This window comes from Pieris rapae, chromosome 19 (assembly GCF_905147795.1).
Source record: "Pieris rapae chromosome 19, ilPieRapa1.1, whole genome shotgun sequence".
Classification (NCBI taxonomy): domain Eukaryota; kingdom Metazoa; phylum Arthropoda; class Insecta; order Lepidoptera; family Pieridae; genus Pieris; species Pieris rapae.
In genome coordinates this window covers 5,986,506-6,002,409 of record NC_059527.1, presented here as the reverse complement: position 1 = coordinate 6,002,409, position 15,904 = coordinate 5,986,506, and the positions used below count along the sequence as shown (strand labels likewise).

At 30.9% G+C, this 15,904-nt stretch overlaps 1 protein-coding gene and 2 non-coding genes across 3 annotated transcripts; 1 reads left to right on the top strand and 2 right to left on the bottom strand.

The window, feature by feature from the left end:
* LOC110998550 lies at positions 1 to 15,361 on the top strand. The gene is made up of 8 exons (XM_022267250.2): positions 1 to 190; positions 9,202 to 9,305; positions 9,747 to 10,043; positions 10,610 to 10,813; positions 11,191 to 11,409; positions 11,814 to 11,897; positions 12,972 to 13,057; positions 13,340 to 15,361. Exons 2-8 carry the CDS (start codon positions 9,210 to 9,212, stop codon positions 13,476 to 13,478), a joined length of 1,125 nt encoding a protein of 374 aa, XP_022122942.2. The 5' UTR covers positions 1 to 190; positions 9,202 to 9,209; the 3' UTR covers positions 13,479 to 15,361.
* Trnas-aga lies at positions 9,330 to 9,411 on the bottom strand. Its single transcript has one exon. It is a non-coding gene; the product is annotated as a tRNA-Ser (tRNA).
* Positions 10,088 to 10,159, bottom strand: Trnat-cgu. Its single transcript has one exon. It is a non-coding gene; the product is annotated as a tRNA-Thr (tRNA).
* Positions 15,362 to 15,904: the final 543 nt, after the last annotated feature.

The window sequence follows — 15,904 nt, the reverse complement described above, 5'->3', positions numbered from 1 at the left end:
GATCACGAAAATATTTGTATACATGTTCGCTGCTCTTTACAACCGTATCTATCAAATGAGGGAGTATAAAACAAGTAAGCAGTCCGTTTGGCGTTACTCTTCGCGCAAGGTCAAGACCGGCCAAGTCATTGCACCACTCCGCGCGTACTCGCATTGCTGCGCCCGCAGTGCTTTGTTAGAGCTTTTCACAGTGAGTACCGTGTTTTTATAATCTTCTATAAGCTAATCTAAGTATAAGAAATAATTATAAAGCTTGAAATTATTAAACGATAGATAACTTTCGTCCAGAAAACTTTTATACATTTTACATATTAAGTAGTTATCTGTATCTTGATTGAAAAAGCTTAATCTTATTTAATTTATTTTTATAAACGAGATATAATTTTATATAATCATTTTAATCGATTAATTTAATTACAGTTTTCGACTATTTAAATACACGTTATAATAACACAGTCATCGTTGAACATTTAGTTAACTTTTTAGTATTCATATTATAAAATTATTTGAATAGGCAAATTCTATATATTTTTTGAACGTATCTTACATGTAAATAGCGAGCTTTTTTAGTTTACAAAGTAGCATAGTAGTAGCATTATCACATTTATTACAAAAAAGACTTCTTAAATTACCATAATGATATAAATTTATCTTACAAAATTAAGACAAAATTATTCAATAATGTATGTGGTGTTTTAATTTAGTTAGAATACTTACTCGATTATATCAACACAGATTTTTCGCTATAATTCACATCATTTATTCGTGTTTATTATTAAGTATTGAAACTTAAGTAAGTCTAAAATATGCGGATATAACTAAATATTCTCATAGACACATTAAATAACATAGATAAAAACACGAAGAAAAAGGCAAGAAACGGGTTGAATCAACGAGCGATGTTTTTCTTGGCTAATAAAAAACATCGAGCAAACTAGTTCATAATGACAGCCTCTTGGAAGCCAATACTATGTTAGAACACTGGTTTCCAACTACGTGCAAATCATTATATATGTGCTTACTGTATCATTTTTGCTGAGTCCAAGTGCGCAATACTTAAGTACTATAGTTAATACCTATCCGGATCCGGCAAGTAATTTATTGCTCAATCAATATTTTTATCAAATGCAAATAATTCTATAAATCCAGGTGGGCCTTCACGCTGTGCGTCCTTGGGAAGTATCACTAAACATTAGTCTCCTGCCTATTGGTTCTATAGAGTAAAAGTCATAATCCTTAAATTGTTTATTATGAAATTAGTTCGTGGTAGTGAAAGATGCCACCATATAAATTATTGGCAGCCTGACTCGCTTCCTAGGGCTGGACACGGTAACATAGTGTATTTCCAAAATACTATGAAGAATTGATAGTCTTTTGTCTTCTTCAAACATTCTTCTCTTTCTTATAAATTGTGTTTACAATATGATAAGAAGGGGACAGATATACAGAGTAATTAAATTGAATTATTTAATGAATAAGGAAGTTTGTCTCCAAAGTATTTTGGTAATAAATATATGCCTATATTTAGGGATAATGTAGCATTCTAATTTCTAAGAGCGAAATTGTTTTTTAAATCGCTCCAGTCATTATTGCGTTACACTATAAAAATACAATTCTTTCTTCGTCGTTTTAAGATTTTCCTAATAAGTTTTTATACATACATGTTCAGATTTCATCAATATAATTCTAATCTAATTTAGATTCTAATAGATTTATATAGTAAAGTAATAGAATATTATTCAAACTGTTTATAAAACCTAGGCATTTACAAAGAATCAACCTCTTATTACTACATTGCATTTCCTTAGCTCTAAAAAAATCAACATCTAATCTTGTACATCATTACTGATTTAGATAGCAACATTCAATTGTTATCTGTAAGAGTTAGTTGATCTATGAAAAATAGCTATTTTAATTATTAAAATTATTAGTGAAACAGAACACTGTTGCTATTGTTGAGATTACAACAGACTTTTAAGACACATTGAATTTGATTAATTTTATTATGAGAATTATTAATTTAAATCGGAATCCACGTGTTATTTGTTTTATGACGGAAACATAAATAGACAAGCAAAGACAAATTGTATATAGTCTATATTTTTTCGTATATCTATACTAATATTATAAAGAGGACATTTATAGAAGGAAGGATTGCAAGTCTATGGTCTTCAGAATCAGTACGCATACCCTTAGTCGAATTGGTTCGGAAATATTACTATAATATAGTCTAGTTTTATATAAAAATAAAATTTTAACATTTTGCATTATAATATTTCCAATCGCTTAGCTTGCTGTCACAGGGAGTCTGCCAAAATGCTCCTTAATGGTGGAACGTTTTTTTTTAATTGGATTTTCGCCTAATAAGCTACTGTTTTTAGAAACTAGTAGAGCGTATCAAATATTTCCGAAACCAGCGGGAGTATTTTTATTTATTTTTAAAATAAATATAAATTCGATACGCAATTGTAAAAAGCTGACCTAGTTTTTTGTTAGCCGTATCAAACGTCTTAATTGTGGTTTGCATTCTTTATTTTGGTGTCTTAGATACACACATAGAAATACTCGTGAAACTAGTCTTTGTATCTAGTTTTTTTAAAGTACTTGTACTCCTAAGACTAGGTACCTAGTACGGTTCATCTCTTAATTTAACTTATTCAAGATAAAAAATTAAGCTATTTTGATTCAATATCTATAAAAATACGTATGTATAAGCGATCTTTTATGGTTTTACACTTTCGTTATATTAAATTGAGTATTAAAGCATTGTATATTTTTAAATAAATATTTCAGAAATGTGGTTTATTTATCTGAGGGCCGTTCAAGTGTTGCGTAAGCACTATAGGGGAGAAGGGGGTCTTTGATTTTCTTATTTGGTGATTAAGTCAACATTCATTATTTTCTTTTTTACACATATTACCCACACATTGTCTATACTTGAAAACGAAATACATTTTCGAGAATTCCTACAAAAAATTATTACGTATAATATTTTATCAGAGCTTTGCTTTCTTTTGCCGACAAGAGGCTGTCAATTTTCGGCTAAATTATAATAACAGTAAATCTGCTAGCGTAATAAATGAACGGCCTCTGATTTGATAAGGTTCAATATGTTATATTATTAAATAGTCTAAATAAAGATTTAAATATTTTACAAGTAATGTTAACATTTAGATTAATCTACGTTATAATAAGGGTTTCGTTTGCATTAGAATAAATAAAAATTCATTCATAAATGCAACAAGTTAGGATCTAGTGATCAGAACGAAAACTAATTCACTAAGCACTTACGAAAAAATATTTTCAATGAATCACCTTATCAGATATGTCAGACCAAAACTGTAGTTCGCATACAATTACCAGAAAAACGAAGTTCAAGCAACTCATAATTCACGGCAATTAAAAAATATCTCGCGAATATCACAAGTAATTTTTATTTACAGTTAATATTGTTATCGGTTATATTGTACGTAAAATCTCCCATCACCGTTACATACCGTGGTATTTCACTCATTATGTAAGTTCCTCATAACAATTGTTTAATACCATGTCATGACGACATACGCCTTATAAGTGCCTTGTGAACAGGAAGACTTTTTCCAATTACCTTTGTACCAAGATTACTGTTTATTCATGCTATATAAATTTAACCTCCCTAAACCTCTTCGTTTTAAAGTTTGAAATGTATCCTTAGTTCAAAAAAATCGACAGTATTGACAGTACATATTATGTAGATTTTAATATTGAATTTGGGTTCTTGAAATTCTGAAACGCGCGCGACCTCTGACCTCCTTATGTCAAAATTCAATACAATTTTGACGTAAGTTAGCCATAGTTTTGTTCCTGAATTACCCTTAATAAACACATAATTTAAAAATCTATGGACGTAGGTTACCATATAAGTTCAGTAAGTAGAAATCTCAGGAACAAATTAGTGTATTATGAACCTCTAGGAGCGTGGGACAACGGTAGTAGCCGAGCAAATACCTTATGAAATGGACCATGAATAAATTAAAACCACCATTGTTGTATACGGAAGTAATATCAGTACATTCTCCTTCAGTCAATTAACTTGATATTAATCCGATGTGCCGTTACTTTAATAGTCTCACAAAATCAATCTAATATTATTCGAATTGCCGTATCTAAGATGCGGAATCTTGAACCTATAATAAACCTGTTACAATATAGGCTGTTTTTTATTAGAGTTAAGTTAATAATTATTTCCTTACATTTATAGAAAACTTGTCATTATGATATTTCCGTAGGGTTTCTTTATTTAACTGTGTCATTTTAACGCAAAACTATTTTTTTTAATGTAGTTGATTTTTCAATGCTCTATGACTAAGTACCTACGTACTTAGTCATAGAGCATTGAAAAATATTTTAATAGATCGCACATTTATCGCTAACGCACTTTTTCAGGCAACTCAATAACTTGTAAAATAGTCATAATTTATAATAATGCGTATGAACTGACTATATAGAACAAAAGTAATATAAATATTGAAATCTTATATAATTTAAATACTTAAATTTCAAAAAATATTCGAAGAAGATTTAAACAACGCAGATTCCACCTAGCCTACATTAGATTTATTAAAGAGACACTCGATACAATCCTTGTTCTTTTTTAAACTCATTTTTTAAACTGTAGGGGCATTTATAATTGACGCAATACTTAAAAATGTAATCGTCTTTAGTTCGTTCGTCTTATACCTCATCGTCTTAGGAACTTACAACAAAATATCGACAATAAAATACTATAAATATTCCTTTTTAAAACCCTGGTCTTGTCTGCTTAAAATTATACACAGACTAATGTTTAAACCGTTGTTAAAGCAAAGACTGTCACAACTCACAAAGCAATCCATTAAAATAATTTGTCGTACCGTTTCTGCGATGATTGCTCTTTACTTGAAATAGCCAAACCGTTATGTTTGTATACGTTTAGTAATGCTTTTCGAAAAACTGTCAATAATTGATATATAAACCGGTCCATTTGCATACAACTTTGGGTTTGAGTTGGTGTAGGTTGTAAAATTTATGTGGCGAATAAAAATTAATTTTCGGTAACAGAATGTTGATTGGTTAAGAAAACGATTTCTTGTCAATCACTTTATTTCTGAGTGTCATAGGGTGTATAAAAACTTAATAGATATTGTTTGTGGTAGTCGATTTGCAAGAAAATACGGACGGTTCTTACGAACGCTGCCTTAACGAGGTATATTATTTAGTTCTGAAGAGAAGTTGTAGAGCCTGATAAAGCCTACAAAAATAAAGCAACAGTATGTGTTTCGCTTTTATATATAGTTCCCAAAATAGTCCAACTAATTATTGAATTTTTTATTTAAAACTTTTTGATAAAACTTTTTTACTAAAATAAATTCTATACCAAGTGTCGCCATTAGGTTGACGCGGCCCAAAATACCCGCAGATTTAAAGAATCTCGCATGACCACCATCCGCTTGGTGAGGGATCCGTGGTATTTAGAAGGGTACTCAAAAAAATTATCAAGATATTTATACTCTTACAAATATTATCTTCTTTTATTTTGGTTTTGTAATTGTATAAGTATATTAGTGTTGGCATAGTGGCTTCCGCGTGCGACTCACATCCCTAAGGTTCAATCAGCTGTGCAGCAATAGCTTTCTATGTGCGCATTTAACATTCGTAACGATAAAGGAAAACATCGTGAGGAAATCGACTCTGCCTTAGAGCCAATAAGTCGACGCCGTGTGTCAGGCACAATAGACTGATCACCTACTTGCCTATTAGATTGACAAATGATTATGATTACAGATTCCAAAATCTGAGGCCCAGGCCTAAAATTTAGCACCACTGATTTATTTTATTGTGTAAGTCTGTAATTTGTTTTAATTTAGTTATGCACTTTACGCTTAATATTTTTTCACGAGGGTCACCTGAAAAAGAGCGCTTAATATCAATCGAACCGCCCAATGCCTCCGATGATTTAAATATACATATGTACCAAATATATAAGACACGTCATTTTCATACAAATTTTGTTTTCGACTTTCTACATACACTCATGTTAAGGCATCTGAAGAACCCCGAAGCGACAGTTTGAACAATGCAAATACAGATACAAAATGTAATGTAAAATATAAAGGAATACAAGGTAATACAACCATAGAGTATATTCAGTAGTCGATTCACTAAGTAGCGGATGTTGATTATCGTCTTAGGGACTTAATTTTTCCACGTCCACAGATAAAATCTCGGACACCTGTAGTAACTTATCAGGCTGTTATATGAAGTGACAGTCATACCGGTTAGAGCTGGATAAAGACGAAGCTAGTTTTTGTTACTTTATTACACCCTCAGCTTAAGTTGAAACGGTACATGCAAAAACTGGTTTTGAAAAAATGCATTATAATGTCTATGAAAATCTCCAGAAATAATGTACATAGATAAGTCAAGGAATATAATATTCCCAAACTATAAATTAGGCTTTCTGTACTCAATAAGTTAACAAGCCAAAAACGAGATTATAGCAAAGTTTTGGTATTATCTTGTTAAAAAAATATAAGACGAACTAACTATAAGTAGTGTTGTAGCCGTCAGCGGCACTATTTATTTTTTGTTGGGTGTAGGTAGCTGCCCATTTGCCCGATATATAAAATATATAGCTTATTTATATTGTTTTTAATAAGTGCAGATGGTTTAATACTAATTAATACTAAGCAAACCATCTTCATCGATTGAGTTTCGAGAGATTTTTATATTTTCTGTTTTACTATTCAAAATAGACAAAACTTTTAAGATAGAAAATAATAATCATACTAATACATCATATTGAACATTAAGAATAAATTCCTGAACTGAAAATTTAACTCCAAACTGAACAGAAACTCGTCGTTCAATTGCTTTCAATTTTCATTCATACTATCCAAATTCGTTTATTTTCATGATAAGTCTGTTTAAATAATAGAGTCAGGTTATTGGGTGTTGCAAAGCACCATCTATATATCTAATTAAATGTATTAAACCTTTATTTTCAAGATTCTTTATTCTCAAAAAAGTCGAAGTAATAAGCTAAATAAAAAAAAATTTCATCGTCATGGTAACATAATATTTAGTTTGTTATAAGTACAAAGGTATTTATGGTCGAAGTAAGTTGTTTAATATCTACCTGAATCGCTATCGTAAAGTAATTATTTTCTTTCTCAATCGAGATAAAAACAAAAAGTAAAATGATCGTCATTATGCAAGCTTGCGTGTATGCGCCGGAGCAAGGCCGCATGGGATCAATGACCTATGCAGCACCATCTAGATTTTTTACAATTTATGTCTTACTTTATGCATGTTTCATTTTTGTTACTCATCTATCCGTATAAGTATGGAATAGTTTAAGTAATCTAAGAGCCGACCAGGGTTTTTATTAAATTTGTTAATTTTTGTAACAAAATTGTGTAACTGCCGGTTTGCAATAATCTTTCCGGGTGTAAGTTTATTTGATATCATATTACAAGAATTAAATCAAATAAAATTGTCTAAGGACTAGGGGTTTATTTGACAATTTTTACGTATTTTTTAAATCTTAACCAAATATGAATAAATAAAGAAGAGGCTGTCATATTACAAAAATACAGTACAAACGGTGACAGAAGAGAAAGATTTGTATTTTTGTATCAATCCTAAAAGTATAGGACGTATTTAAATTTGAAATGTAATGAAATTAAATAAAAATTATTAATATACAAATACATATTAATATACAAATTTATGTTGCTAAACGTACGTATTAACACCACCGCGGAAAAAAAATTCATGGTAAAAGTACTTGCTAAACCTTGTATTTAGACTTATAATTGCGAGAACTTATCATTTGCCGAGTGCAGAGACGTAAATTATTTATTTTTTTATCGTGGAACTTTCCTTGATGCTTCTTTAGTATCGTTTGACTAGTAATAGGCAAATTGCGAACACGGTTAGCACCTGTTCTAATTGATCACTGTCTAAATCGCTATAACGGTTAATCTAACTCATGTGTAATAATGTTAATGAACTCAACACTTGATCATTTGAGTTTATAACTCATGTTCGCTGTTTACATTTTAGTAACGTATTTCGATAGTCATTAAAGATTCATTATAATAAATGTTATTAGTCGTATTACAAATCGAGGATAAATTGCTTAGTAGTAGGAAGTTCATTTAAAAATATTCATTGATACAATCCCTCATTGAGATAATTAATTATTAATCCATCGTTTCCTCAAGTCTAGGCCTCAGATATCTGTTTTACGATCATTTGAAAATGTAATAGGCAAGTACACACGCCATCGACTTTTTAATCCTGAAGATGTTTTCCTTCAATCGATCTTACATCTTACATGGAAAGTCCATTGGTACTCAGTCGGGGATCGAACCCGCGAATTCAGGTACACGGTGAAGCCACTAAGCCAACACTGCTCTATATTCTTTACGTCTCATTGACATAATAGACAAAAATGATAGATGTAGAGACTTCCGGTGTCCACGTGAAGGCGGGCAACATTTAGTTGGTTATGGTATCAAAAATAGATAATATTCAATGTAATCTAAATCATGATACATTTGAAAACCACTGTGTTTTGTATTAATCTCACAAAAGCTTGTCAGGAGCGCAAATGTTAAAAATTGTTTAACTTGTTCTTTTATGTTGATTAACGTTAATAACTAGCCGCGCTGGTGATCAATGTTCTATCACCATAAACGTTTGCTCTTGAAGTACAGAGCCGGACTTGAGTTACAGATCTGGTCTGTACTTTATGCTGAACTCGTTATACGAATCATCCTTGCAACACCCACGCCCATAATATAACCTCTTTTTAATCTGTGACATTATAGTGATTACCACATTTCTATGACTTGTTTTTTTTTTGTAATAAATAAATCTAATAAGTGATTAAAACCCATTATGTATACACGTTATAATTGATATAGCAATTAATGTTATCATTTGGGTTTTTATATATCTTAATTAGACGATATATTACTATTAAAATTTGGTAATCGAATGAATTAGTATTTCTAGATTGAAAAGCAATTAATTTAATCTATTCTCATTAATGTTTACTCTAAATTAAATTCGTAATAGTTTTTATGTATTCAAAATATACTTTTACAATTTATTAATACGCTTTTACCAACATTAATCAAATTGATTTATTTTCATACATGTATTTACTTTCAGATACCACCATGGGGAGAATAACGTTAACAATGTTATTATGCTTAGTGTGTCACGCATTAGGAAGTAATGATGACAAATTCATCAAGAAATATGCTATGATGAAGGTAATAAAAAAAAACAAAATAGTTCGCAGTCGGTAGGATTCGAACCTACGCTCCCAGAGGGAATCTGATTTCTAGTCAGACGCCTTAACCGCTCGGCCACGACTGCTCTTGTTGCTAGTTTTGAAATTAGTAACCAGGTGCCTTGATTTTTTCTGTTAATGATCAACGAACATAGTTTTCTAATTTGAAAACAATAATTAATTTTATATTTACTTATTGCTTTAAAATTCAACTTTTTCACTTTATTTATCTTATTATTTAATTTTATTGCAATATATTAATTATTATAAAATAAAAATCCAACCTATTTATAGCATTATGAAAGTAAATTGAAATATAAAAAAATTACACGCAATTTCAACTTTAAGAATATTATTAATATTTTTTATCATAATTTAAATTTTTTAATTAAATTCATAAGATGTTTTTTTATATCTTTAGATCTACGAGAGTTGTTTCGGAGCTGAAGTCGTAAAACAAATAAGGCGGGAAATGAAAGAGGCATATGCAAAATGCTCATCACCGCCATCTTTTGAGGAAACTCCGAACCAGCAAATACCATCCATTTTGTTTGGCAAATTACCGCCAGGGTTCGCAATGGACCCGAACACGCAAACAATCACCAAGCCGTCACCAGATGGTGCTGGGCAAAATCAGGAACATGAATTGCCGAATCATGAGAAATTACACGTCCAAAAAATTCCACTCAGCCAACTTCTACCGTTAAGATCTCAACCGGTATGTAAAAAAATAAAAACAAACTGCAACAATAAAAATTACCTTGCCTCCTGTGAGGATTGAACTCACGACCCCTGGTTTACGAGACCAGTGCTCTACCACTGAGCTAAAGAGGCGACGGAAAGGAATGTGAAATATAAATACTTATAATTTCGTATTATCATATCATTATTAATAATAATAATACAATTTAACTCTCTTATAAAAATGAATTAACTATACATCTTTGATTACAGCCATTGCCTTTGAAAAGATACCCTTAAAATATTTTGTTATACATAAGATAGATTGTAATATCATGTACATATAAAAACTTTTTTACTCTCTGTTTGTTGTAATGTTTTCGTTTCGTTTTTTGTATTAGTAATTGCATTTTTTGACTCTCTGGTTTATACGAGCACTAACTTTTAACTAGGCTTAAGTATTTGGTGTTTTCTGTACTTTTATTTTATATTTAAAAAATATATTATAACCGCGAATTTTGTGATGTAGCAATTTGTCATGGGCACTTTCTTCAAGTTGGATGTAATAGAAGAAGTAATATTGTGATATTTTAAACTTTCCAGCCATTCCAGTCCCAACCAATACCGCCATACATGATGCCAACAAACCCGCAATTCAGACCGTTCAGTTCAGCGTCACCATTCTATCAGTTCCCATACCCCATGCCACCATATCAGTACCCTGGACAATACAATCCCTACTACCAACCAATGCAGCAGTTTTATCAGCAACCGACAAGCAATTATTACCCATCTAACAGGATGTCGGTAAGGGGAATTGATTCACTATTATAATTAAATATTAAAACGACATACCTTTCAACGCAACATGCAAATAAAAGGTGTGAGAAGAAATAATTTTAATACTAACTTAAGTTACCTTTTATTGTCTAAAAAGTAACAGGAATTCATTAAATTCTCTCACACTAAAAATATTATTAAATAATTTGTCTTTTTCAAAATTAAAAAAAAAACGCGTCAGAGCCGCTTGCGTGGATGGAGTTGGTATCCAACATGGCGTCAAAGAACACCGGAGCTACATACTTGGCGAAACAATGTTTTCGACGTATTAGGAATATTTCGGTGATCACTGAACCATTTGCCGAAAGAAAAAAAGCTACTAAGTAATACAATATATATTTTAGCGAGACCTCGACCTCCGTGATCGCCTTGACATCATAACAAAAGGTCCCAACGCTGGCAAAGTCAGAAATATTACATGCGTCATGCAAGAGCTGGGTTATATAGATCATAATCTAGAGCCGAACTATGAACAGATAACGCAGAGAATTGCTAATCTGCCAGTTGCAAGTGACCTGAAAGGAGACATTCAAGATGGCCTCCAGTTCTGTCAAAAGTTTTCGGTGAGTTTCGATATAATAATCCTATTTACATATATTGAATAACTACAATTTATGTTGAGTGTGTCAGAGAGAGAGTGAAAGTAGAATAAATGCCTCGAAATGACAGCGTAGTTTGGGTCAGAGGACATGATGACAGGATACGAAAGGCTTTGGTAGTTTCCACAATGGTGGGTGGTGGAAACGGGTAGAGTAGGCTGTTATTGTATACCTGGACGAATTCCATGAGGTACTAGACGTGTCTGTGAAGACAATGTACCAGACAAGGGACAAGTTAAAAGTACCCGAAGTACGAAAGTGGATGAGGTGACAGTGTCTGGACCGTAGTGATGATCTGTTGTCTCTGCCCACCGCTTCGGAATAATCATTATATTTGAAAAAAAATACATTTCATACAACCTTTGCAGCAATGTGTACCGGATATGAAGCGTGACGTGTCTCCGCTGTCCCAAGAGCTAATCAAGCCGATGTTCTTCTTCAGATGTTATAAGGTACCCCAATAATTTATCGGGTTATTCAATAAAACCATTGTTTTGTACATAATAAATTAAGATGAGTATGGTTCAAATTTGTATTGTTAAAAGGAAAATAAATGAAAAATTAGATATAGCTAACTCTAACACGATAGTTAACTTGATCCAAAAAAAAATGATTCAATCATGGTATAGGCCTATGTAACATATTGCTGAAAGAATTTTCGGTAAACATGCTTCCGATTTAATATTTAAAAATCGCTCTTATTAATATATATATATAATATAAAAAAAAGTTAGTAATCTCTTGACGTACTAAACCGATTTTATTTTACCCATAGCCACGTTATTTGTTCTTTACAAATAAACCCAGATAAGTGACTTTTAAGGCTGCCTTTACGATGAGATATATATGATTAAGTTCCTTATTATGTTTCCATCCGCGTACAAAAAAGACAGTGACAGCAAATGTATAACTTTTATTTTTTATTAATAATAGCGACCCGCCCCGGCTTCGCACGGCTGCAATGCTGATACTAAATACACTACAGAAAATCTGTGAACGTTGTATATAAAAATGTGGGTTATCCATAAGAGATAGACATATACCATCCCGGACTTTTCTGTAGACCTTTTCAATGTGTACAATACTTAGTACATTATTTTGATAAAACTCGTAGGGTTCAGCCTGCGTTTGCAATGTAAGCGGAAAAAATGTAATTATTTACGACATCACATTAGAAACCTCAAAGATATTACTATAGTACTTCTCCACTATTTAATGGATGTTATTATACATATAAACCTTCCTCTTGAATCACTCTATCTATTAAAAAAACCGCATCAAAATCCGTTGCGTAGTTTCAAAGATTTAAGCATACAAAAGACATAGGGACAGAGAAAGCGACTTTGTTTTATAATATGTAGTGATAATATTTTGAATTCAGTTTTCACTAATATCTAGATAGATTAATGAGGAAGATTTAGTTATGCAATTTGTCAAGGTTTACGAGTCACTGGTATATAATATAGATAACTGGGTAAATAGTTATTATCAGTTTAATGTTATTTATTACACAAATTAAATTGCAGCACAAGAAACTAGAAGCCTGTATCATGAAGGATATTCGCGATCGGTTCACGAGTGAAGACGATTTGGAAACTGATGGTGATTTTAGGTAAGTTTTTATAAAATATTAAGCATAATATTTGAAAGTCCCGTAGCAAAAGCTGAGCTGCGGATTTATTTTTGTGTCCGATAGTTATTTCCAAAACCAACAAAAACAAACTTCTTAGGGTCATTTTATACTTTAATTCAAAGTCCGGAAAAATTTAATTTAAAATTTGAATTTACGATCTTGCTAGATCTAACTCTAAATTCACAGTAAAAAATGTACAACATGGATTTTTATTCCAAGTTTATAATATAATATTTATATATGAGAAATTAAATTCCGCAGATCCCTTGGCAGATCGGGTCGTGCGCTCAAGGACGAACCAATAAACGACCCCAGGTTCGATGCCCTGGACGAAATGGCTGTTTACTTATATGACTATTTAAGTGGGGGTAATGGACTTGACTATGATCTATATTTGTAAAATACATACTTACGTCATCATTGAAATACTCTCGTAACAATTATTTGTAAAAAAAAATATATTCACATAATTCTTAATTCTTATATCATTGATATATATTCATACACAGGTTAAAATTTTTAATTATTTTAGCATTAGTGACTTAAATTTAATTCTAGTACCTAAACGTTTTATACGCCTGACCATTTGACAGCAAAAATGGCGCCTATAGCGATTCTGAAATATCATCAATATTACAAATAAAGTAAACCTCGGTTAAAAGAAGCAAGAAAATATATACGGTCCATTTTAAAATCTTACGCCAGCCAAAAACAAGGCTGAAATGACATCGAAATCCTTGTGTGAGGCAGATTGTTGACAATTCAAAGTAGGTAATTTAACGATATTTAAGGATACTTTTGCCGTATTTAAATGTTTAGGCGTTTCCCTTTACAATGGAAAACAATAAATTTAGATTTTATATACAAAAAAGGTATATTATCGACTGTCTTATTTAAGGATTATGTTTATTATTATAAAAACTAAATCAGTTTCATTACACCAATCCAAATGGACGTACGTGTTTCATACGTAAACACAATTTGAGAGAAGGAGGCAAAACAGACTGATTTAGTTTTAATAAAGAAGTAGTAGATACATAGTAGGTTCTTTAGTTAATAAGTACGAAAATAGTTTAATTTCACATGAAGGAAACATATCATGTTTTTATTACATAAATGGTACTTTTAATTTACAATTTTTAATCCATTTTTCTAGTATAATTTAAACTGAGTCTTGCCACTAAAAGCTGCTATATGTAAGATTGATTTACTTTGCCTAACAATGCCTATATCATATTTTATATGTCACAACATAGCTTTCACGACGTAGCATAACTTAAAACCGAATAAATTCGTATACAATAAAAAGCAATCTTAAATTCTGAAAAGAATCTTGTGTATCAAATACTTCGGATTTGTAACAAAAGCTAAAAGTGTGTGAACCTTAGATATTTTCTGAGTTATATCTGTATTACACAGATGGTTGATGTCCAAGTACACTGTCTTTAATATAATATGAAAATGCTACGTCACAATTTTTTCAGCTCAACTAAACTTACTAGGAATAAGTTAGAAATAAGTAATACTTGCTGCTTCGATGCTCAAATAGACTGTAAACTTTATGTTAAGTAATGCCATGGGCATTTAACTGCATACACTACATTTAAGTTTAGGATTTCGGTTTAAATGGTATAATGGTTTGCTGTTGTTATGTATGACTCAAAAAACGTTAATTTATTTCTGCGAGTTTATATTTTTAAAATCATTAAGTTTTTCTTGACTATATATTTAAAAAATGATTATAGCTACATACACGAAAAAATACAAAAACACTACAACAAAAAATGTCTTAAAATCAGCTCAAAGTTGCTGTCACCAGCAAGACATTATCAGTAGACCCATACTTTCTTGGTATGACAGCCATACATAATATAAAAAAGAATATAATTAAAAGGAAGAACAAATGTTACAAACAAACTTATTTGCATAATCTATATAATTTGCAAACATATTTGAGCTTAAAAAAGCAATGATTACCTGGTTATATCTGTTTAATAGCTGTATGAACACCGCAAGAAACTAGCGTCTTTGAATTTTTTCACATCTTACACTTTAAGAGGTTCCAAAAATCCTAGTGAATTTTTTACTTAAATAATTTCATCTAGTTAACGTTTTTAATGTATGATTTAACATATAACAGCAAACCATATCAGTTCTTGTCAGTATAGCTATAAAGCATACTTGGCAATTACATTAAAATTGCATTTATATTTATGAAATAATACTCGTTAGTTGTAAGTTAAATTCAAAATAAACGTTGAACGTACCACTGTTGTTTTTGTGATCATGCCTTTACAATTTTGCTTAAAAAAAATTAAACAAAATATGTTTATTATGGAATTTAAGAATTTGTATCGCAGACTACACTTTTATTATAAATCACACTTTGAAATCGATTTTCGTTTAGTTTATTTGTTTAATTTCTTTTTATTATCTCTTGTTATGTGCTTGTCACATTATTAATAATATTTTATATTTCTTGTATCAATGTATCAGTATCCCGAGCGTTGGCAACCTTTTATTAGTAAATAAATAATTGGGAATTTAAATCTCGACTTAACTGTCTACCTAAGTACCTATGGAATGCCATCATACATTAACTCATTCAAGAGTCTTAGATTTTTGTGGATTAATACAGAAAAATCTTTGCTCTTTACTTGTTACTTACGAATCACAATATTATAAAGTATTATAATATAACTGGTATCAACTTCGTTAGCATGGGTTTCACAGTTAGAAGTACTTTATACCTACTTACAGAGTCATCTATTTGTTTGGTGTAAAATAGACATTTACGAATTTTGTTCTTATATAGTTATATTTTCT

Bases quoted from the DNA above. Each gene is read 5' to 3' on its own strand.
- LOC110998550 (XM_022267250.2), top strand. From the start codon at position 9,210: ATGGGGAGAATAACGTTAACAATGTTATTATGCTTAGTGTGTCACGCA. The intron at 9,306-9,746 runs GTAATAAAAAAA...TTATATCTTTAG, and splicing joins AGAAATATGCTATGATGAAG to ATCTACGAGAGTTGTTTCGG. The intron at 11,410-11,813 runs GTGAGTTTCGAT...CAACCTTTGCAG, and splicing joins AGTTCTGTCAAAAGTTTTCG to CAATGTGTACCGGATATGAA.